Below are 20,549 nucleotides of genomic sequence, written 5' to 3'. Positions count from 1 at the left end.
ATGCACTGAGGTTGCTAATTTTTTCTTTCTTTCTTAATTGTTTCTCTACTATTACTTCTATCCTTTTTCTACCTTTTCTTTCCCTTCACAAAATTGAATAACTCTATTTTTATGTGTCTATGTATTGTAAGGCTATTTCGCGCCTCAACTTCACGCAGTAATGTCCAAGATCCCACCGGCACAGCTGTCGGAGGCCATTCAGGCTGTCCTCAGCACCCGCAAGGAGCGCAAGTTCAAGGAGAGCATTGATCTGCAGGTCAACCTGAAGAACTACGATCCCCAGAAGGACAAGCGTTTCTCCGGCTCTATTCGTCTTCCTCATGTGTGCCGTCCCCGAATGACCGTCTGCCTGCTGTGCGACCTCGTGCACGAGGATATCGCTAAGAAGAACGACGTGCCAACGATGAACCAGGAGGAGCTGAAGAAGCTTAACAAGAACAAGAAACTGGTGAAGAAGATGTGCAACAAGTATGATGCTTTCTTGTGTTCAGAGTCCATCATCAAGACAGTTCCCCGTCTTGTGGGTCCCCACATGCATCGTGTTGGCAAGTTCCCAACAGTGTGTGCGATGAGCGAGAGTCTGCCAGAGAAGGTGCTTGAGCTTCAGTCTACTGTGAAGTTCCAACTGAAGAAGGTACTTTGCCTTGGTACATGTGTGGGTCACGTGGAAATGACAGAGGATCAGGTGCGTCAGAACACTGTTATGGCAATCAACTTCCTCGTCTCACTCCTGAAGAAGAACTGGCAGAACCTCAAGTCTGCGTACATCAAGTCCACAATGGGTAAGCCACAACGCATCTACTAGTGAGCATGGATCTGTGTTTGAAATAGCTGATAATGTCTGATTTTTTCTCGCTTTGTTTTCTCTCCCTTTCATCACCCAGCGAATAGGAGATTAATTAAAAAAAATATATATATATAGTCAATATATGCATACAAACTTTTACACAAGTACATCATTTACATGTACACAAGTATACATAGATATTCATCTGTGTGTTTGTGTATTTCCCTCTTTAGTATGTATATTCGTGTATGTGTAATGATTTACTTGTGTGATTGTTTGTATGCTTATTATTTCCGTTGACGGTCTTTATTTTTAATTTTACCCCTACTTACCTACCTAATAGAGTGACCCAAGTACTTCCATTACACTTTCTTTTTTTTCTTTTTTCTTCCCTTTACCTCTGTGTAATCTACACGCATATATATATATATATATATATATATATATATATATATATCAATCCATTCATTTAGCGAGCCTGTTTCGTCCCCGAATAGAATCATGCCAGCTATCACCCAGGAGATGCTCCGCAAGCGCGCGGAGTCAGTGCGCACCGGCGGCCGCGGTTCTGTGCGCCGCACTGTGAAGGCCGTGCACCGCAGCAGCGGTGAGGACAAGAAGGTGCAGGGCGTATTGAAGCGCCTCGGCGTCACACCATTTAATGAGATTGACGAGGCCATCTTCTACCGCCAGGACGGCTCTGTGTTTTACTTTGACAAGCCGAAGGTGCAAGCATCTATGCAGTCGCAGTGCTTCGTCGTGTCTGGTCCCTATGACGTGAAGGACGCCAGCGAGGTTGCCCACTAAGAGAATCAATGGAGGATAGAAAAGGAGGGGTCGCATAAAGTCCTTTTAGTTCGTTTATTTTCTTTTTTTTTTTTTTAAGAAACAAAGCCGTTGAGTATGGAAAAATATAAAAATAATACTACAAAAAAAAAACAAAATGGGGTATAATACGTCATTAGGAACAACGGTTAATAATGCACGGCTTTTCTTCTCTAATCTATAAGGAAAAGAAGGGTTTTATTTTGAGATGGCATTGAACCTAAAATTTCTCTTGTTTTTTCTTTTTTCTTTAATGCATTTAACGGTGAAAGTACCGTACAAGAAAGCAACTAGAAAAGAGCAAAGGCTACAGAGAAAAGCCAAAGAAGAAAGAAAATAGAATTAAAGAGGGGGAAAAAAGACGGAGCACATTATAATATACATATATAGAGAGAGAGAAAGAGAGAGAGATTTGAGGAGAGAACTACACATTCTAAAAAACAAAAACAAAACAAAAAAAAACATGTCAGCGGGGCCGTTGGCACCATCTCCTCCAGAAGGACCACCCTTACAGCAAGAGAAAAATAAGAATCCTCAACGTTACACATATAAGTCTGGTGCTGTCTATGAGGGTACCTTTGATGGAACTAAACGACATGGCCGGGGCCATTGGCGTCACCCTGGTGGTGAAACATACGAGGGCGAGTACGTAAATAACAAACAAGAGGGCCTTGGTGTGTACTTGTTTACAGAGTCTGGCAAGTGTTATTTGGGCCAATGGAAGGCGGGTGAGATGCATGGTGAGGGGGTGTACTATTTCACCCATGACCATAACACATTTTACGTTGGTGGCTATGCACATGATAAAAAGAATGGAAGTGGTTTTTACTGCTACGAAAACGGTATTGTCACTTCCCAGATGTGGGATAATGGATTATTGCAGAGTGAGACAGAGGCAACACCGCTGCAGCGTGTGGAGTGTGCGATGAAAGTGGAGTCCATCACCGCCGCAGTGCGTGCAGTAGCGCCGAATGTACTTGGCGTGCAGCCACCACCGTCGGAAGTGCGTACATTTCAGTTTCCGTCTGGTGCCACTTACACGGGTCAATACTACGGTACAAAAAAACACGGTGTCGGATACTGGGCTCACCCAGAGGGAGACAGTTATGACGGACAGTTTGAATCCAATAAACACAGTGGCTGGGGAGTCTACATTATTGGACGTAGTGGAAAGAAGTATGTAGGACACTGGAGTGATGGTAAGATGAATGGAGTGGGGGTTTACTTCTTTAACCCACAGGAAACGGAGTATTTTATTGGATCCTACAGGGATGATGTGAAGCACGGGCGAGGACTTTACCATTTTGCAGAAAGTGGAAGTAACAGACTCCAACTGTGGGAAAATGGGAGCATTAAAGATGAAGTAGATGGAGATGAGACTGTGGTACAGCAATATCATGCAGCTATGAAAAAAATTATTGAAATTGTTAGGTCATTTGCCCCACGGTATGAACCCATCTCTGCAAAGTAAAAATGGAGACACCGAAAAAAAAAAGCAGATATATATATATATATATATATATATAAATAGAAAAAGAGGGAATGTACTTCTCTTTTCTCGTGACTTATTTTCTTATTGTTATTCCTCCTTTCATCACCATTTTCTTTTGGTTTGCCTAACTTTTTCTTCCCCTTAAATTTTCGTTTAATTATATGACTGCTGCTTTTTTTTTTCTCTTCTTTTTTTCTTAAAAAAATAATCATTTCTTTTCGATTTCTCCTTCTCTCTTATTCATTTATTACCTGGTGTCTCTTTTTTTTTTCCCACACCACACATGTATATACATATATGCATTCTTACAGGTTAATTTCCCTCCTGCTGCACTGCGTATGCAGCAGACCCTCTCGGTGTTTCTTCTCTTCTGCACGACATTCTTTACGTGGAGTGAACACAGACATCACGGTGTGTGATGTCTCCACTTGGGAAGAAAGAACTCTTATCGTGGGCAGCCGAGACAAGTGGGATTCGGCCATGCAATAAGTACGCTGATCTGCGAGATGGTATTATCTTCTTAGTACTCGCCAGTCGTCTCTTTCCCGCGAGTGTTGATCTCCGCACAGTGCAGCGACACCCACCAGATGTGGTTCGCAATTGGGGTACACTACGGCGTTTATTAGAGCGACATGGACTGCCAGTACACTTGTGTGATCGCCATGCCATAGCGGCCGGACACGCACGGCACTGTTTTAACATGCTGGTGTTATTTTACTTTCTCACTAAACTATCCCATGACTCAGACTTTTGCGTGGACTTTGCCAATCCTATAGATGCTGGAATGGCGGCATTTCTACAATCCCCGCGAAGTCTTCTCTGCTTGGGAAAACATCCCGCAGAGGAACCAGCATCTGAAGTGCGATCAACGAATACATCGGCAATAGCAGGACCAGCAAGAACAACAAAACCAACAACAACAATAATGTCAACAGGAAAAAGAAATCCCAGCTTTGCTTTAACTTCTACGGCGGGTGATGAAACACGAGCCATAATAGAAACAGAGGAAGTACCGGATGCGCTTGCGGGTACTGTACCATGTATAGAATCCCAAAGGGAATCACCTCCACTGCCATCACAACCATCAGCGGGAACAACAGGAACAGGCGTTCATTCTCAGTCTTATTCACATTCGCATCCCATGTCCTCTCGATCATCATCGAGCGTTAGCGGAGAAGAGGGAAATCACGTTGTATTTGATTCTGTAAGAGTACACGATCTACGGGCACAAAATGCCCGATTACAGGAGGAGTTAGATCACGTGCGTACGACATCACAACTAATGTTAGCGCAGCAGCGATCTCTTGTCGCAAGTGAGTTAACTCGCATGACGGAACAGTTTGAGGCGCAGATGGCGTTAGCGCGTCTGGAGCGCGATCACGAATTACGTCAATGTCTCCTTGATTTGAGAGAAGAATATAACAACTTTATTCTCGACATGCGTGGAGATGCAGTGGAGGTCTCCGCAGCATCATCTCCCTCTGTTCAAGCACTGGAGGGTAAAGTACACACACTGGAACGGGAATTGGCACAGTCTACAGAGACTATAGAACAACTCCGTCGTACCATTAGCGCACAACGTGATCGCTATGAGGCATTCACACAGAAGATTCAGTCTATTTGTGCCAATGTGCCCCCTACTGAACTCGATGAGAAGGCTTTTGTGGAATCTATCTTATCGTTAATAGAACCTTATTCACATCAACATCATCACCAACAACAACAAGAGGTGCTTGGAGACGCTATTGCATTGCGATTAGAGGCAATGGTATCCCAGATTAAGACACTCCACAGCGAGACTGAGCGACTTCGAAGTAATGCAAAAAGTCAATGCAAAGATTTAGAAGATGGACAGGAGACACATCGAATTCGTCTTCAACTTGAACGACTTCAACTAACAAATCAGTTTCTGCGTCAACAACGACGTCAACAACAGCAACAACATCATCATCATCAATATCCACAACAAGAACTTCACAAAGATTGGTACGCAATACCACTTGTAGATGGATTGGAAGCCCCATCCTGTATGATTGACTCTGAGACATGTGATGCTATCTGTGCACGGGCCTTATCCGTAGTAAAAGATTCACATGTGGCAGTTAATTCTCCTATCTTTCAGGAAGTTCAACGACTTGTTACAGTTATTCAGATCTTACAATCACGTGTAGAGACTGCTAGTTCTACTTTAATTACATATCGTGATAAACAGCAGAGCCTCTATGAAGAATTACTATGGGCCCAACAGAAGAGTGAAAATGAGGCCTGTGAGCGGCATCTCATGATGGAAGCAAAACTAGAGGAACAACGTCTGCGCATGGAGGCGAAGGAGGCAGCAAACAGTACAAAAATGCGTCTTGTAGAAGAACGTTGTTTGCGTCGAGAGTCTATTGCCAATATGCTCCACGAACGTGTACGGGAGATGATATCTTCACTCCAACAACACCAGCAAGATCAACAACAACAGTCAGATGGCAGTAATGTGGCTCTGCGTGTTGGCATGCAGAAGGCAATACAGCAACTCATCACGGATGTCTCCGAATCGCAGCGCACACGCGATTCCTTTGAAGCGGCACTTTGTGATTTACGTGAAGAAGTGGCGGTGCTGCGGCAACAACTCGGCGGACATGAACGGGCGGAACAACGATTGCAGGCCGTACTAACAGCTGCCAGAAAACAACAAGAAGAAGAACAGAGAGAATTGACTCGATCAAAGGCGGAGGTGCACACATTACGTGATACTGTGAATATAGAATTGGATGCAATGCGTCACTACATTAAGCGTGTTGGGGATATCGTGTTGATGATGGAAAATACATCATCACCCCCAATACCAATCCCAATACCATCACTACCAACACAAACTGTATTACAACCTTCAAACATTCCAAAGACATCTTTTACTTCTACTTCTAGTCGTAGTGATACTGCTATTCCGACTCTTTCTTCTTCCCCTCCTTCCCCTCCTCCCTCGCCCTCTCCTCCTTCTGCTCAGTTTCACTCATACAACAGTGTCGTTGATGCTGATGAGAAGGAAGAGCAAAGGAAGAATGTGGGTTTACTTTCATCAACTGCACCAGCAGGAGTTACAACAGCAGCGTTTGTGGGAAGTACACCCTCATTATTGCTTTCATCTGAAGAACTGGAAAGACGCAAGAAGGAGATTTTGAATAAGTACGGTTTCAACAATAAATAGAATAGAGTCCTAGATGGGACAAAGTGTACATTACAAAATGAATACATATATACACTTTTATTCCCTTTCTGTACTTTACTGAATTTTATTCATTTTCTGCAATATCTTTTTTTCTGTTGTTGTTTTTGTTGTTTTTGATTTTATTATTATTTTTGTTTCTCCTCCACAAGATGTGTGGAGGGTGAAATCACCCATCAACACTGCAGTGACAATAAAAAGAAAAAAAAAGTGAGCGAAATGAAGAAAACGCAAAAAAGAAAAGTGAGGGTAGTGAATGGAAAAAAAAAATCAACAACAACAAGAAAAGAACGTAAACTCTGGAGTGATTTCTATTATTTCTAAAGCGTCTCTACTATTATTGTTTTTTTTTTACATTCTTTTCGTTTCTACCTTTGCTTATATATTGCAATCCAACCACTCACTCATAATACTACTATTACTACTACTACTACTACTACTACTACTACTACTACTACTAATAATAATAATAATAATAATAATAATAATAATAATAATAATAATAAAATTGAAGAAAACGTAATACTCATATTCTTGAGAGTCAAATAAAAACCAAGTTCATGCCATCTTCGCTTCGTCGTACTGTTCTACATGGGTTCCATGTGGCTCAAAAAGCCCGTATGGCACCCTTCGCCGGTTACGAAATGCCAATCCAATATCCTCTTGGGGTTATCCAGGAGCACTTACATACTCGTCAATCAGCTGGATTGTTTGACTTATCGCATGTTGGTTGCTTTGAGCTGCATGGTCCTGATCGTGAAAGGTTCTTCGAGTGGATTACACCATGCGGTATGGCGGAATTGAAAGAGGGTCAGGCGGGAATAACAATGCTACTTAACAGGGAAGGTGGAGTAAAGGATGATTGCATTATCTGTAAATATCCTAATCACTTATTCTGCGTGGTAAATGCGGGGTGTAAAGATAAGGACCTGGCTCATGTGCGTTCGTGTTTAGAAGAGTTTAAAGGTGACACCACCATGATAGAAGTGGATCGCGCCGTACTCTCACTACAGGGCCCTAAAGCAGCCGAAGTAATTGCCCCATTTGTAGAAGATCTTGAAAAGTTAGTCTTCATGAGAAGCCGCCTTAATGTTTCTTTAAAAGGTATTCCTGTTACCCTCACACGCTGCGGTTACTCTGGCGAAGATGGATTTGATTTGCTGACGCCACCAGAACACGCCTTGCAGCTTGCAGAATTACTCCTGCAGAACCCAAATGTGAAGTTGGCAGGCCTCGGCGCACGAGACACACTTCGGATCGAGGCCGGCCTCAATCTCTACGGACACGAACTCAACGAGGACATCAGCCCCGTCGCCGCACGCATTATGTGGTGTATCCCCAAACGCCGCATGGCGCACGGAGGCTTCATTGGCCACGAGAGTCTCAAGAAACTCGTCGAGTCGCCGGAACTCGTGCGGCGGCTGCGTGTGGGGATCCGCTCCGTCTCACGCGGGCCGGTGCCGCGTGCGGGAATGCCGCTTCTCGTCGACGGCGAGCCGGCGGGTGAAGTCTCGAGTGGGGCACCGTCCCCGACATTGGGGTGCAATATCGCGATGGGCTTTGTGGACCGTGCAAAGGCGAATATTGGGCAGAAGTTGGAGATTGATGTGCGGGGACGAAGGGTGCCAGGCGAGATTGTGCAGGCACGGTTTGTTCCAATTCGATATTACAAGGGAACCAAAAAATAGGCTAATTCTGACGTGAGGAAAAAAAACATTATAGGATGGGGATAAATAGTTGAGAAAAAAAAATATATATATATTATCAAAACGGGAAACGTAATAGAAAAAAAAGAAAAGTCATTCTTTTAAGCCCCTTAAGGGGGTTCTTCAAGGTTGTGATGATTATGATCCTTTACCCTCCTTTTTTCATTCTCTTCTTTTTTTTCCCATTACATTTTGTATGCTGTAATGTTTAAGAGGAGGCGTAAGCTCTCTTCCATACAAATATATGGGGCATCATTTTTTTTTTTCCTAGATGTCTCCGTTTTTTTTTTTGAGCTTTGTATCCTTTTCCTTTTGTCTTTTATTTAGTTATTTCCATCATTGTGTTGTTATCTGTTGTTATCTGTGGTATCGGGTTTCGGTGTCGCTGTGTTCATTTTTTTTTTCTATTTGAACGGAAGAACCCTTAATAAGGCGGTCTTTCTATTTGTTTACCCATTGTGTTTCTTGGATCTTGTGGCAACTGCCAGCGTGCATAATTAATTGGCTATCTGTTTTCTATTTTCTATTTTTCTCCCTATTTTCGTCAACTTTGCCATCCTTTATACTGTTCCTCTTCATTCCCCCAACCCTCCATTTCTTTCCCCCTTTCTCTCTATGTATCTCTCTGTTTTTCTCTAGGGTATATATATATATATATATATATATATATATATATATATATATATTTTCCACAACACTGCTATTACGCTGGTGACGGAAGCTAAGTAGCATTCCCTATTATTATTATTATTATTATTATTATTATTATTATTATTCACTATTACAGTTACTCGTACATCGCTGCGATTAATGGCGGTTGAAGGGAATACTAGTGAAGGTATTTCGCGAGTGGAACTGCATTTGCGGCTTGAACATGAATGGCTGCGGGCCGAACAGGAGTTTCTCCGCGGCGAGGCGATCGCTGCGGCCGCTCTCTCCGCAAGGGCCTCAACTGCCCGCAACGGCGAGGCACAATCACATCGTGCACTTCTCCGCCAGTACGCCGAGGGCCTTCAACGTAATGACACTGCCGCCTGCCGCGCTGCAGAGGAGGGCATGCGCCGCGAGGTGGCTGCTGCGCGGGTGCGGGTGGAGGAACTCCGCTCTATTTTATCAGCACTGCAGAAGGAGGCTGCTGAGATTGGAGCGCACTGTAAAAGTCTGCTTAGATTTGTCTGACATTTTATATCTGTGTGTATGGTCTGTGTTTTACTTGAAAATCGAGAGCGATCGTGTTCTCGATGACGACCCTGATTTGTATTTTGGGCGACTCTTGCTTTCTCTTTTCCACTCGTTGTTGTTATTTTTTTGTTGCTTATTTGTGATATCGCTCTCTGTGCGTGTGCCTATACTTCTGAGATGGTAGAGCACGTAAGTGAGTGAGAGGATGTCTGCCTGTACCTCTCTCTCTCTCTCTCTATATATATATATATATATATTCTGTTCTGGTTAAAGAAGGTATCTGGAAATTCAGCGGAAGTAGCAATCACTGTAGTGGAAAAAAGCTGTGGATCGAATTCGAGTTGATATTTCTTTCTATCTTTTCTGTTTTGTTTTTATATTCCGTTGTCATCTTTGTTGCTTCCATTTCGTTGTGTTATTCTTATTGTTTTTCTTCTTGCTGTTGTTGTTTTTCTTCCCTGGACTTTTACATTGTGTTGGCGGGGAAGGATACTCGCTTCTATTTCTGCCGAGTATAAGTGAGAAAAAAAACAAAGGAAGGAGGGTAAAGGTCATACTGCTTTCCATCGTATTATGTACATATTAATCAGGTCATAAGCAAGTAGGAGAGGCAGGAAAGAAAAAAAAAATAAGAAAAAGTAGCTCCACAAACCGACAAGAAAAATCAGAAGAAGGTTCTAAGCTTTTTTTTTTTTGCCTAGTCTTGATAGACATTTAATGAATGGGTAATTTATCATACGTTTTCTGTCATCGGTGTGGGTCTTGTTGCTGCTTTTGCTGTTGTCCATTCGGTGAGACAGATTCTGAGAGTGAATTCTTTGGGCGTGAGGGGCGAAGGGAATGGGCATCCACGTCAATGGGTGCGCGTGCCTCTGTGAATCAAAGAGATTTGCTACCGACAAACTGCGATATCTGCGGTGTTGTGCTCGATCCCGTTCTGCTTGATGGACACCGCGAGACATGTCGAGTGCATCACCGACAGCAATTGCAGCGACAAGGGCACCCGTTGCGATCAAGTGAGAGACGAGAGAGTATTGAAAGTAATAGTGAGTTGTGCTTGGTGTGTTTAGATGCCCCACGGGTGTATGCCTTCCTGCCGTGTGGTCATGTGTCCTGCTGTGCGGAGTGCGCTAAACCACTTGATAGTTGTCCATTATGCCGTGAGCCACGGAAGGTATTATGCGCCGTGGCTAAAGACACCATTCTACAACAATTCCGATGTCCACACTGTTTGTGTATTATTGCGCCTACACTCTTTGATGGACATCGTGAGGTGTGTGGTCTCCGCACTCGCGAAGCCCGTTCACTCGTCTCACCCGATAAAGGGATTAGTAGTCCAACAGTCGGCGGCGGTGGCTCTTCCCCTGTTGAGGTTATTTCTATTCCTGTGACAGAGCAGGCCACAGGGGCTAGCTCCTTGTCGGATAGTTTGAAGAGTCCTAGTCTAAGTCGAGGCAATAATGCGTTGGTTATTCGAACTACGGGTATACTGCGAGAGTGTTTAGAGTGTCACGAGACGGAGTCACCACTTGTGTTTTTGCTGCCGTGTGGCCATCGAGTATTGTGTCGCAATTGTGGAATCAAGCGCGTAACATGTCCTTTGTGCTTAAAGGACGTTGAAAGTGTGGGGGCATCATTCACATGAGACAACAACAAAAAAAATAAAAAGTATCTCATGTAGTGCAGTATAGTAGTGGTATGCTCAGTGTTTTTCTGTTTTTTTAATTGTCTTTGCCAATATAATTGCTTGCGTGTGTTTGTGTGCATGCGTATATGTATATACATATATACATATATATATATATATATATATATATATATATTTGTATATGTTTGTGTTTTTTTTTATATTTTTGTACGTTTCGAATTCTCTATCACTCTTGCTTCCTCTTCCTCTCTTTCGGTAATGAGGAGATTTGTCTGGGTGAAAGAAAGAAAACGACAGAGCGAACGAAAGCGAAGTCATTTCTTGCATTTTGGAGACCTGCTTATTCTTATCTATCGTTCAGTTAAAAAGGGCCTTAGTGCTATCAAATGAAAAACCCGCATGGGAGATGTTTTTTAGTTCAGTTCTCAGCATTTGCTGCGAGTCACATTGATGCATCAATATATCCGCCGCCGTATTTTCTGCGTGGAACGTTTTGCAATAGTAGTATGGAATCCTCATTGAGTTCTGTAGAAGGAACTCCATCGTGGGAGTTATGTCACCGATTCGAGTTTAAAGAAATACATAATGTTATGGATCAACAGATGGTAATTGAATGCTATAGTACGGATGAGACAAACTTTATCGGTATATGTCGTATATTACCAGATCAACTCCTGCAATTAGTTGAATCTTCTTCATCCTCCTCATGCGTAGTAAATAACTTTCCACTAACGTTACAGTTGTACAATGGGGCACAAGTTGAAGGTACATTATCGTTTCATGTAACGATAGAAAAAATAATTTTGCTCACGTTAATTATAACACGAATGGCCCTCATTCCACACCCGCTACCGGGATCATCATTGTGTGTGGAGATCTCTTGTGGTTACGAGGAAATTGGTAGTGATTCTTCAAGTGTGAGATCAGAATACGTGCCACGGGAGATATCTGAATGGACTGGAATCCCACATTTACACTGTAAAACGACGCTTACGGCATTAGAAAAGGATGGACTCAGTCTGGTGTTTATGGATGAAACAGGAGAGGTGATGACTCACTTGCGCATTGCCGTACCAATTAGAATACCGACATCATCATCAACAATAATAACAAGTGTAAGTGATATGGAGAGATGTGGATTGAATGTGGATATGCCTGTGGAGTTTGTGGGAATGGATGCTAAACTGCATTGTATACTTACTGGTGAAACAGTGGCAATAGAGCCACATTGGAAGAGTCAATCGTCAGTTGTTGTATCATGTGATGTAATGAAGAAGGAAGAAAAAGACAAAGAAAAGGATCAAAACAAGTGGAAAAATGATGGGAATAAAGGGGATAGAACATCATCTTCTGCGGTGAGTCATATGCCTCTCACAGAAGATCTATGTATTCTAGGAGAGGTGTTACAACGACAAGAAAAAATGCTTGTGATGATTCACGAGAGACTTGAATTTGTAAGAAAATCTAAAGCAGAAGTTCTGTCAAAACTCGAATCACTGCGCCATATGGCTGAAGCTGCAGCGAAAGATCCAAATGTTTTAACAAGAAACATCGAAATAGAGTCGGAATTGCATGCGTGCATGCGGAAGCGACGACGGCTAAAGAGCGAACTTGCTTTAGTACAACAACAATACGCCGTCGCCGCACTAAACCACGCACGCCGATCAGAGAGGCGAACACAAGAACTGGAGAAACTAAAGATAGAACACAGAGCGGTATCACATTTGCGGGAATACACACAGAGAGTACAAGAGAGGATGGTACAAGATGGACTTTCAGAGCAGAAACGACGTGAAGAGCGTCAGGAGCAGGCGAAAGAAGAAGAGTCTCTAATTTGTAATGATGCTGAGACGCTTGCAGTAGTGGAGCGACTACTGCGGGAGTTGCAGTTATGATACCTTTTTAAATTTAAAAATATTGGTGTGGCAAAAAAGGGAATTCTGAGTACAAGTACGCGTATATATACATGACTCTATTTATCGGTCTTTTTTTTTTTTCCTTCTTGTTTTTTTTTTTCCTTCTTGTTTTTTTTTTTTCGTGTTTCATTTCTTTTTATTGTCTCCCCCAATCTCGATCCTAATTCCAATCCCATCCCCCCTTTCCATGCAACTAGTCTATACTATGAATATTATTCATACTTTCTTAATACCGTTACAATTATGTGGATTGCTGTTTTTAGTTTTATTTTTTCTTCCCCTTATATTTTCCCACTTCTTTTTTTTTCTTTTTTCTTTTTCCTTTTGTAACTAACTTGCCCCCATATCTGTGAATCATATGTAAAGTGTGTGGACGTGAGGAGCAGTGGGTTGGGGATGGCCGGCCACGCTCTCTTTGAACAGTACGAGGCTCTCAATGCCCACTACCCCGGGCCCCGCCCCACGCTTGGGGCCGATGTGAAGTACGTCCAGTGCGATGGCTGCGATCGCATTATCACCTTCGCCGTCTTTCACAGTGAGTACGCTGGCGGTGTGGATGTGTGTAATGTCTGCCGTGTGGCCGCAGCCCGCAGTGCTGTTGGTGCTGTTGTCTGCGTTGACCGGCGGCGGCGTTTGTGTTTCGCCCAACACCCGTTGTGTTTTGTCGGCCCCGCCCCGCTGCCGCCCAGACACGAAGTGGACATGGACGAAGTGGAGGCGGAGCGCAGGCCGGAGGTGCTTGACCGGCGATTCGCAAAGTCCGTTGATGTTGTCGTCGCCAGAACAAAAAGAACAACACGAGTAACAGGAACAACAAGAATGGGAAAGACAAATGGAAACGAAAAGGAAAAGGGAAAGGCACCACGTGGGCGGCCGCCAAAGGACGGAAGACGGCGTAATACATGCAGTGGAGCAAGCAGCCCACAACAAGAAGGAGAAGAAAAGGAAGAAAAAGAAAAAGAAAAAGGAGAAGAAGAGGAGGCTGTGGTATTGGGTTTAAAGAGACCGAGAGTTCATGACAGCACGGTGGTAGACAATAGAAGTAGTGTTGTGATAAAACCCCCTGCAACACCTACACCTACACCCACACCCACACCAACAACGACAAAAGTGTTATCAGAGGAACCAGTGATGATGGAAATATTATCCGAAGCAAGTAAAGAAGTGCCACAAGCTTCTGTGTTGACAACAGCTCCAGCCATAACTCCAACAAGAGGAACACCAAACAATAGATCACCAGTACCAAACGTTCCGGGTTTGGTAGTTGAAGCATCGGAGTCGAGAAGAGAAAATGGAGTAAAGAAGAGGGAAATTTCAGGGAACTCTGTGACAATTGAAGAGATTCAGACACAACGGTTGAAGTGGGAACGTATTACCAGTGGTGCAGTGGCACGTTTTTTTCACTATATTCAACCTGGAACGAAATGCATAGCAGAAAGTCCATCATCAGTTATTCGTGAGCCACTTTGTGTTTTTGACCCTAATGATGTCAAGGAAATTACTCTCAGCCCAAATACATGCTGTCGAACACTACAAGGAATTGTGGGTCTTACATCCTGTAGTAGTCTTATTTGTGTACGCATCATACCTACAATGCCTGAGGTTGGTCTTTGGTTTTCTGTCCTCTGCGAGGAGGATTACTTTACACGACTCGATATTTGGCAACTTACTCTTTCCTCAGAATCAAAGGAGAGGGTTGCTTCTGCACCGGAAGATCCTTTTACCTCTCCGACCTCGCCATTCAAAGGTGACGTTTTGCCAAAACGTATGTACAGCGTGTATGTGGGGAAGCACACGGTGGTATCAATGGACTGGTTACCTATTCCACTACATCGTACAGAAAACAATACATTGGGATTCTGTACTTTTATTCGAGGGCGATACTTGGTTTCCTCTGTTCTGCCACGTAGTGTTACTGCCGCAGCAGCAGCAGATGATGATGTCACTGCGAATGCTGCTAATACGACTTGGAGTGGTGGTTGTCCTACCGTCGCCGCAGAGGTATGTGGGGCAACATTACTGAAACGGGAACTTGAATTTGTTGAAGTGCGCTGGAGCTCTAACGGTGCCTCTGTTGCTGAGACATTTCTCTTCGCAATAGGACGCTGCACTTCTGTTGTGGTGCTGCAACCCACAGGTGATACACGATTCGGTAGAGTGACACTGCAGGTGGTGCACTACATTGAGGCAAGAGGTGTGGCGCCATTCCCTACTTTTCTCAGAGCACCACCCATTGCTATTAGTACTACACGCAGTGGTCGTACAATGGTGGTGGTTGCACATGGAACAAGTGTGGCGTGCTATCATGGACCGGAATTTAGCACAAAGTTGTTAGTGGCATTGGACGATGTTGTTTGCTCTCTGCAACTTCATCATCGTGTTGTGACAGCAGGTTTGGCGAATGGTGCTCTTGTTGGCATTACTGACAGAGAACCGATTGGTACGTTATCCTCACCACCGTTGCTTATCAATCGTGTGCAGACTACTGATTCTAATTCTAATACTAATTCTACTACTACTACTACTACTACTACTACTACTACTACTACTACTACTACTACTACTACTACTACTACTAGTGTTGTTCCTGAAAATGATGGAGACTCATTTTTCGTAGCAGATGCATCAGGAGAATGCACTAGGCTCTACAAGCAACCGGATGGGAAGATGGAGACAGAGTGTGTCCTCTCACTTTGTCGAGTAAGACGTGAAGCAGAGCAGCGTTCAGCACTATTATTAGACAGTGGAACGATTAGTTCGTCACTAAAAGAAGCGAATAACTCAATGGTAGACTTTACGCAGCATCCCTTGCGGTATGTTATGGGGGATCGAATTCCGTTGATTGCTTTTTACCCCGACGGCGCTTGGGTACTGGCGTTATGAGTATATATATATATATATATATATATATATATATATATATATACGTGTGTGTGTATGTGTCTAAGTATGGGATCCAATGTCTATTCCGATGGTATGAAGGGATCTGAAAGACCACAAGAACAACAATAACAAAAACAAAAATAAAACGAATGGAACGTTGGGGATGAGTACCTTTAATTTTTACATTTTTCTTTCTTTATTGGTGGTGGAGGTATTTCTTTGTTTATAATTGAGGATTTTCGTATTACATCCATATCTCTTACTGTTGTTATTTCTTGTTGTATCTGTTTTTTTTTTTTCGTTTCTTGCTTTTTGATGTTCTTATTACTTCTGACACCTCACAATCACGCATGGCGTAATAAAGAGCACACAAACAAAAAACAAAAAACAAAAAAGAACTTTTTTAATTTTAATTTTTATTTCTCTCTTTATCTATTTGTTTGTTTATAACGGGAGTAAGCTGCTATTACTGTTTCAACCAAAACGAAGTTTATACCCAGACGATCAATGACCACAGCGCTTCCCTCCAAGCTCGAGAATCTCGTGCGGGGTGAGTTTGAGGACACCTGCCGCCGCCGCTTTTTCTTTGGACTCGCGTTCGATCCCTATGGCGGATCTGCGGGTTTGTATGACTTGGGCCCGCCGCTCTGTGCGATGAAGAGCAATTTGCTCACATACTGGCGCCAGCACTTTGTACTTGAGGAGGGAATGTGTGAAGTGGACACAACGTGTTTAACACCAGAGGAGGTGTTTAAAGCCTCTGGCCACGTTGTGCGGTTTAATGATGTTATGGTGCGGGACACCGTAACGGGTGAGTGCATTCGCGCAGATAAGTTTCTCGAGGAATACGGTGAGACACAACTGCAGGATAAGACCCTCCCAGAAACTATGGTACAGGAGATGCAGACGCTTCTTCACAGAGCTGCGGGTATGGCACCAGCAGAAATAAAAGCAACCATAGAACGTTATCAAATTAAATCACCAAAGGGAAATCCATTCAGCGACCCATTTCCATTTAATCTGATGTTTTCTACGAACATTGGTCCTGAAGGAGACCGTGTTGGATATATGCGACCAGAGCTCGCACAGGGTATTATTCTGAACTTTAAGCGTCTGTTAGACTCTGGTAACGCCCAACGAATGCCATTTGCTGGTGCTTGCATTGGTACAGCCTTTCGTAATGAAATTGCCCCTCGTGCAAATCTTATTCGTGTGCGAGAATTTACATTGGCAGAGATTGAACATTTCGTTAACCCGAATGAAAAGAATCACGAAAAATTTGACAAGATCAAGGATGTGGAGTTCTGGGCATGGTCTCGTGAATTACAGGAAGCGAATGCAGAGCCTGTTCGTCTAACAGTTGGTGAAGCAGTCGGGAAAAAAATTGTTGATAATGAAACTCTCGGTTACTTTATTGCTCGTACGGTACTTTTCCTTGATGCTGTTGGAGTGCGTTTCGTTCGTTTCCGCCAGCATCAGCGGGATGAGATGGCACACTATGCCCAGGATTGCTGGGATGCGGAATTACTTACGTCATATGGATGGGTAGAGTGCGTTGGTATCGCTGATCGATCGGCGTACGATCTCACACAACACAGTGCCGCTACTAAAAAGGAACTCTGCACACGTGAGGAGTTTGCGGAACCACGGATTGAACGTCAATTGCAGCGTAAACTACAAAAGGGGGCTATTGGTAAAACATTTGGAAAGAATGCTGGTGAAGTGATGGAGTACTTAAACACTGCTCCAGAGACGACTTGTGTGGAGCTTAATGAAAAACTAACTGAGGCAGGTGAAGTAACAATTACAACGTCAAGTGGGTTTACAGCAAAAGTTACAACAGCAATGGTACAGTTTGATTATAAAGACGTAAAGGTAACGGGTCGTAATTATGTTCCAAGTGTTATTGAACCTTCCTTTGGTGTTGGACGTATCCTCTACGCATTGTTAGAGCAGAGCTACTGGGTCCGCCGTGATGATAGCGCCAAAAACGAGAAACGCGCGGTATTCAGTCTACGACCCTTGATTGCCCCACAGAAGGCGGCGGTATTCCCGCTCCTCATGAAGCCTGAGTTAATGCGTACAGCAGAGACGATACGTGGACAGTTACTGATGAGCGGAATATCAACCCGCACGGATGATAGCGGCGCGTCCATTGGAAAGAAATACGCTCGCGTGGATGAACTCGGCATTCCCTTCTGCATTACATGTGATTTGGAAGGTGATGGCTGTGTTACCCTGCGAGAGCGCGACTCCGCACGACAGGTACGTATTCCAGAGTCGAAGGTGGCGGAGGTGGTTGTTGCATTGTGTCATCCAATGCAGCCGCGTGAGTGGGCGAGTGTGGAGGCGGAGTTCCCAGCACAGCTCGCTGCGTGAGTACAGTGACGTTAAGGGTAGAATGGCACCGTACGCGTATTTTCTTTTTCATCTTTTTTTCTGATTTCTGTTGTGTTTGTTCGCGTTTTATATTTTGTTCCTTGTTTTGTGACATTGGGACAGCGTAATAAGGAGGTGAAGGAATTAAATAACGAGGGGAGAAAGAGGGAGGGGATTGTGCGAACGAAAAGAGGAAAATGTGCTGCTATGAGAGCATTACTTGTGTATCTTTTCTCTCTTGCCTCTATTAATTTTCCGGTTTTTGTTGTTGTTGTTGTTGTTGTTGTTTTTGTTGTTGTTGTTACCACATCAATGAGATGAGCAACTGTTATTTCCTCTTTTTTTTATTTTCTGTTTATTTATTTATTTTTTAATCCTCCTTGAATGTTTTTTCTTTTCCTTTATTTTGCACACTCTTCGGAGAAGAAGGAAGGGAACGGAAATCAACCCACATCGATAGCAATATATATACATATATATAATATAATATAATATAATATATATATCTATATATATACGTGCGATCAATCTACCGCTCTCGCTATCTCTTTTTGTCCCATCCACCTCCCACCCATACACACACATATTTATATATATATATATATATATATACGAACATAAACACCGACGACACAAGATGTTTAGCCGCCTCTTTGGGAAGGGCGACAAACAGGCGAAGCCACGCGAGAGTGGGCGACCCACCGGCACCGGTTCTGTTACACACAGTCTAGAGAAACTGGACTCCGCCGTTGAGTTACTGGAGAAGCGTGAGGCTGTGCTGGAGAAGAAGATGGAAGCAGAACTTGAGCGGGCAAAGCAGTACCATGCAAAAAAGAATACACAGGCGGCGCTGCAGTGTATGAAGCGTAAGAAGTTGTATGAAGAGCAGTTGATGAGCATCAGCGCACAGAAGCAGAATCTTGAGACGCTGAAGTTCACTATACAGAATCAGAATATGAACAATGAGGTGTTGGAGGCACAGCAACGCGCTAAGGAGGAGCTTAAACAGAGCAATAAGAAGATGAACGCGGATCGTGTAGAGGAGAACATGGAGGAGCTTCTGGAGGAGATGGATAAAGCCAACGCCGTCGCAGAGGCTCTGCGGCAGCCGCTTGATAACCAAGTACTCGACGAGGAGGATCTTATGGGAGAACTTATGGCAGAATTGGAGGATACAAAAGTACACGAAACTGTCGCACTGCCCACAATGCCGCACGTACCAACGGGTGATTTGCCCCAGAAGACAAAGAAACAGGAGGAGGAAGAGGTGGACGAAGATGAAGAGGCACTACGGGCACTTGAGGCAGAACTTCAATCATAAGTTCACAGAGTCTTTATAATTCTCTGTGTTTTTTTTGTTGTTGTTTCTTGTTTTTATCTCGGTCCATCGGTCTGTCTCTCTCTCTCCCTCACACATACATGCAAACAAACACACATCTCATGCCGCACAATCTCTTTTTTTTTCACACTACCACATGCGAAACTTAGCCGCGCCTATAGTTTTTCGGAAGTGTGCTTTTTCTTGTGCATACTGCTCTGTAAATAAATACAAAAATGTAGGAGGGAAAACGAGGGGTATGACATGGGGTAACATTAATGTGTTCATAGTTGGATGAGAAAGAAGCAAAAAGAAAGGGAGATAGAAAAATGTAACTCTAGGAAAGAAATGTTGTAAAGAAAGATAAAAGAAAGATGAAGAACGGAATTTCATAGCCCGCGAGCAAAAATAGAAAAGAAAAAAAAGGAAAAGAAATTCTGTGCATGTGTAAAACAATATTACACGATTTTATTCTGATATCTGTTCCGAGAATACAATTTCGTATTTTTGTTGTGTTTTTCTTCGTATTTACTTGGCCATTGCAATCCCTCCTTGATTTTGTTAGTCAGGACAATACTACTGCCGACAATATCTCTACAGTGCAATTCATGAAGAATATACAACTTGCGTTCGTGTATCTTCTTTGAACCAAATATTATCACTCTCTAGAGTTCTATAATGTCCACTCTTTTCTTTATTGCTTTTCACACACGCTCTCTCAAAACAAAGAGGCAACAATTTTAAGAAAAAGGGGAAAAAAAACAACGATAACACCTAACAAAATGCATACTGCTCTCAATATGCACTAAAGGAGCAGCGGCGCCATCGGACACGGGGACAGTCATTTGCCATCGTCTACCGTGATGTTAAAGGCTCGCGAGATGCCCTCACTGCTGCAGTGGCCCACAAAGGAACATGGGTAAAGAACCTCATCTTTGCGCGTGATGGAAAGGCCACGAGATCTCCGGTGCTCTCTTCCCCTCTCCCACCTTCCCATTAATTTCCCTCCCTCTTTGCTGATAATGATGGTGGTGGTGGTGGTGGTGTTATTGTGATTCTCCTGCAGTGGCACACCCCCACTCTCCTACCCAACTCTCTCTGGTGCTGTGCTTGGGGTGCCTGTGTGTTCATTGCCCACTTACTTTTATACCTAATCTCTTTTTTTTCTTTTTTTTTGTCTTTAAACGTGTGCTTAGCAC

General features: G+C 43.4%; 13 protein-coding genes across 14 annotated transcripts; 12 read left to right on the top strand and 1 right to left on the bottom strand.

Moving 5' to 3' along the window:
* Nucleotides 1-160: 160 nt before the first annotated feature.
* Nucleotides 161-805, top strand: LSM04_009710 (Ribosomal protein L1/ribosomal biogenesis protein; the record flags this gene model as incomplete). The annotated part of the gene is made up of 1 exon (XM_067334493.1): nucleotides 161-805. One exon carries the CDS (start codon nucleotides 161-163, stop codon nucleotides 803-805), a length of 645 nt encoding a protein of 214 aa, XP_067191865.1.
* A 483-nt stretch (nucleotides 806-1,288) lies between these two features.
* Nucleotides 1,289-1,594, top strand: LSM04_002863 (Nascent polypeptide-associated complex NAC domain; the record flags this gene model as incomplete). The annotated part of the gene is made up of 1 exon (XM_067334492.1): nucleotides 1,289-1,594. The coding sequence occupies one exon, from the start codon at nucleotides 1,289-1,291 to the stop codon at nucleotides 1,592-1,594; it is 306 nt and encodes a 101-aa protein (XP_067191663.1).
* Nucleotides 1,595-2,075: 481 nt separating this feature from the next.
* LSM04_006355 (MORN motif) lies at nucleotides 2,076-3,083 on the top strand (the record flags this gene model as incomplete). The annotated part of the gene is made up of 1 exon (XM_067334491.1): nucleotides 2,076-3,083. The coding sequence occupies one exon, from the start codon at nucleotides 2,076-2,078 to the stop codon at nucleotides 3,081-3,083; it is 1,008 nt and encodes a 335-aa protein (XP_067191770.1).
* A 439-nt stretch (nucleotides 3,084-3,522) lies between these two features.
* Nucleotides 3,523-6,300, top strand: LSM04_003134 (uncharacterized protein; the record flags this gene model as incomplete). 2 transcript variants are annotated; one of them, XM_067334488.1, is made up of 1 exon in its annotated part: nucleotides 3,523-6,300. In XM_067334488.1, the coding sequence occupies one exon, from the start codon at nucleotides 3,523-3,525 to the stop codon at nucleotides 6,298-6,300; it is 2,778 nt and encodes a 925-aa protein (XP_067191670.1). The 2 variants fall into 2 exon arrangements, with proteins under 2 accessions (XP_067191670.1, XP_067191671.1); XM_067334489.1 differs by having other exon boundaries at nucleotides 5,134-6,300.
* On the bottom strand, nucleotides 4,883-5,128 carry LSM04_003178 (uncharacterized protein; the record flags this gene model as incomplete). The annotated part of the gene is made up of 1 exon (XM_067334490.1): nucleotides 4,883-5,128. The coding sequence occupies one exon, from the start codon at nucleotides 5,126-5,128 to the stop codon at nucleotides 4,883-4,885; it is 246 nt and encodes an 81-aa protein (XP_067191674.1).
* Nucleotides 6,301-6,878: 578 nt separating the features above from the next.
* Nucleotides 6,879-8,006, top strand: LSM04_008356 (Glycine cleavage T-protein; the record flags this gene model as incomplete). Its single annotated transcript, XM_067334487.1, has 1 exon — nucleotides 6,879-8,006. The coding sequence occupies one exon, from the start codon at nucleotides 6,879-6,881 to the stop codon at nucleotides 8,004-8,006; it is 1,128 nt and encodes a 375-aa protein (XP_067191824.1).
* Nucleotides 8,007-8,834: 828 nt separating this feature from the next.
* Nucleotides 8,835-9,203, top strand: LSM04_005605 (uncharacterized protein; the record flags this gene model as incomplete). The annotated part of the gene is made up of 1 exon (XM_067334486.1): nucleotides 8,835-9,203. One exon carries the CDS (start codon nucleotides 8,835-8,837, stop codon nucleotides 9,201-9,203), a length of 369 nt encoding a protein of 122 aa, XP_067191751.1.
* Nucleotides 9,204-9,927: 724 nt separating this feature from the next.
* LSM04_003289 (uncharacterized protein) lies at nucleotides 9,928-10,851 on the top strand (the record flags this gene model as incomplete). The annotated part of the gene is made up of 1 exon (XM_067334485.1): nucleotides 9,928-10,851. One exon carries the CDS (start codon nucleotides 9,928-9,930, stop codon nucleotides 10,849-10,851), a length of 924 nt encoding a protein of 307 aa, XP_067191677.1.
* A 389-nt stretch (nucleotides 10,852-11,240) lies between these two features.
* Nucleotides 11,241-12,749, top strand: LSM04_000284 (uncharacterized protein; the record flags this gene model as incomplete). Its single annotated transcript, XM_067334484.1, has 1 exon — nucleotides 11,241-12,749. One exon carries the CDS (start codon nucleotides 11,241-11,243, stop codon nucleotides 12,747-12,749), a length of 1,509 nt encoding a protein of 502 aa, XP_067191574.1.
* A 417-nt stretch (nucleotides 12,750-13,166) lies between these two features.
* Nucleotides 13,167-15,653, top strand: LSM04_007157 (uncharacterized protein; the record flags this gene model as incomplete). The annotated part of the gene is made up of 1 exon (XM_067334483.1): nucleotides 13,167-15,653. One exon carries the CDS (start codon nucleotides 13,167-13,169, stop codon nucleotides 15,651-15,653), a length of 2,487 nt encoding a protein of 828 aa, XP_067191787.1.
* Nucleotides 15,654-16,160: 507 nt separating this feature from the next.
* Nucleotides 16,161-18,032, top strand: LSM04_000248 (Aminoacyl-tRNA synthetase; the record flags this gene model as incomplete). Its single annotated transcript, XM_067334481.1, has 1 exon — nucleotides 16,161-18,032. One exon carries the CDS (start codon nucleotides 16,161-16,163, stop codon nucleotides 18,030-18,032), a length of 1,872 nt encoding a protein of 623 aa, XP_067191572.1.
* A 637-nt stretch (nucleotides 18,033-18,669) lies between these two features.
* Nucleotides 18,670-19,353, top strand: LSM04_008135 (Snf7 family; the record flags this gene model as incomplete). The annotated part of the gene is made up of 1 exon (XM_067334480.1): nucleotides 18,670-19,353. The coding sequence occupies one exon, from the start codon at nucleotides 18,670-18,672 to the stop codon at nucleotides 19,351-19,353; it is 684 nt and encodes a 227-aa protein (XP_067191815.1).
* A 440-nt stretch (nucleotides 19,354-19,793) lies between these two features.
* On the top strand, nucleotides 19,794-20,350 carry LSM04_003173 (uncharacterized protein; the record flags this gene model as incomplete). The annotated part of the gene is made up of 2 exons (XM_067334479.1): nucleotides 19,794-19,982; nucleotides 20,192-20,350. The coding sequence occupies 2 exons, from the start codon at nucleotides 19,794-19,796 to the stop codon at nucleotides 20,348-20,350; spliced, it is 348 nt and encodes a 115-aa protein (XP_067191673.1).
* Between the last annotated feature and the right edge of the window lie 199 nt (nucleotides 20,351-20,549).

Source organism: Trypanosoma melophagium (assembly GCF_022059095.1).
Source record: "Trypanosoma melophagium isolate St. Kilda chromosome Unknown ctg22segment0, whole genome shotgun sequence".
Taxonomy (NCBI): Eukaryota; Euglenozoa; class Kinetoplastea; order Trypanosomatida; family Trypanosomatidae; genus Trypanosoma; species Trypanosoma melophagium.
Note: the sequence above shows the minus strand (reverse complement) of the source record. Positions and strands in the feature narration are given on the sequence as shown.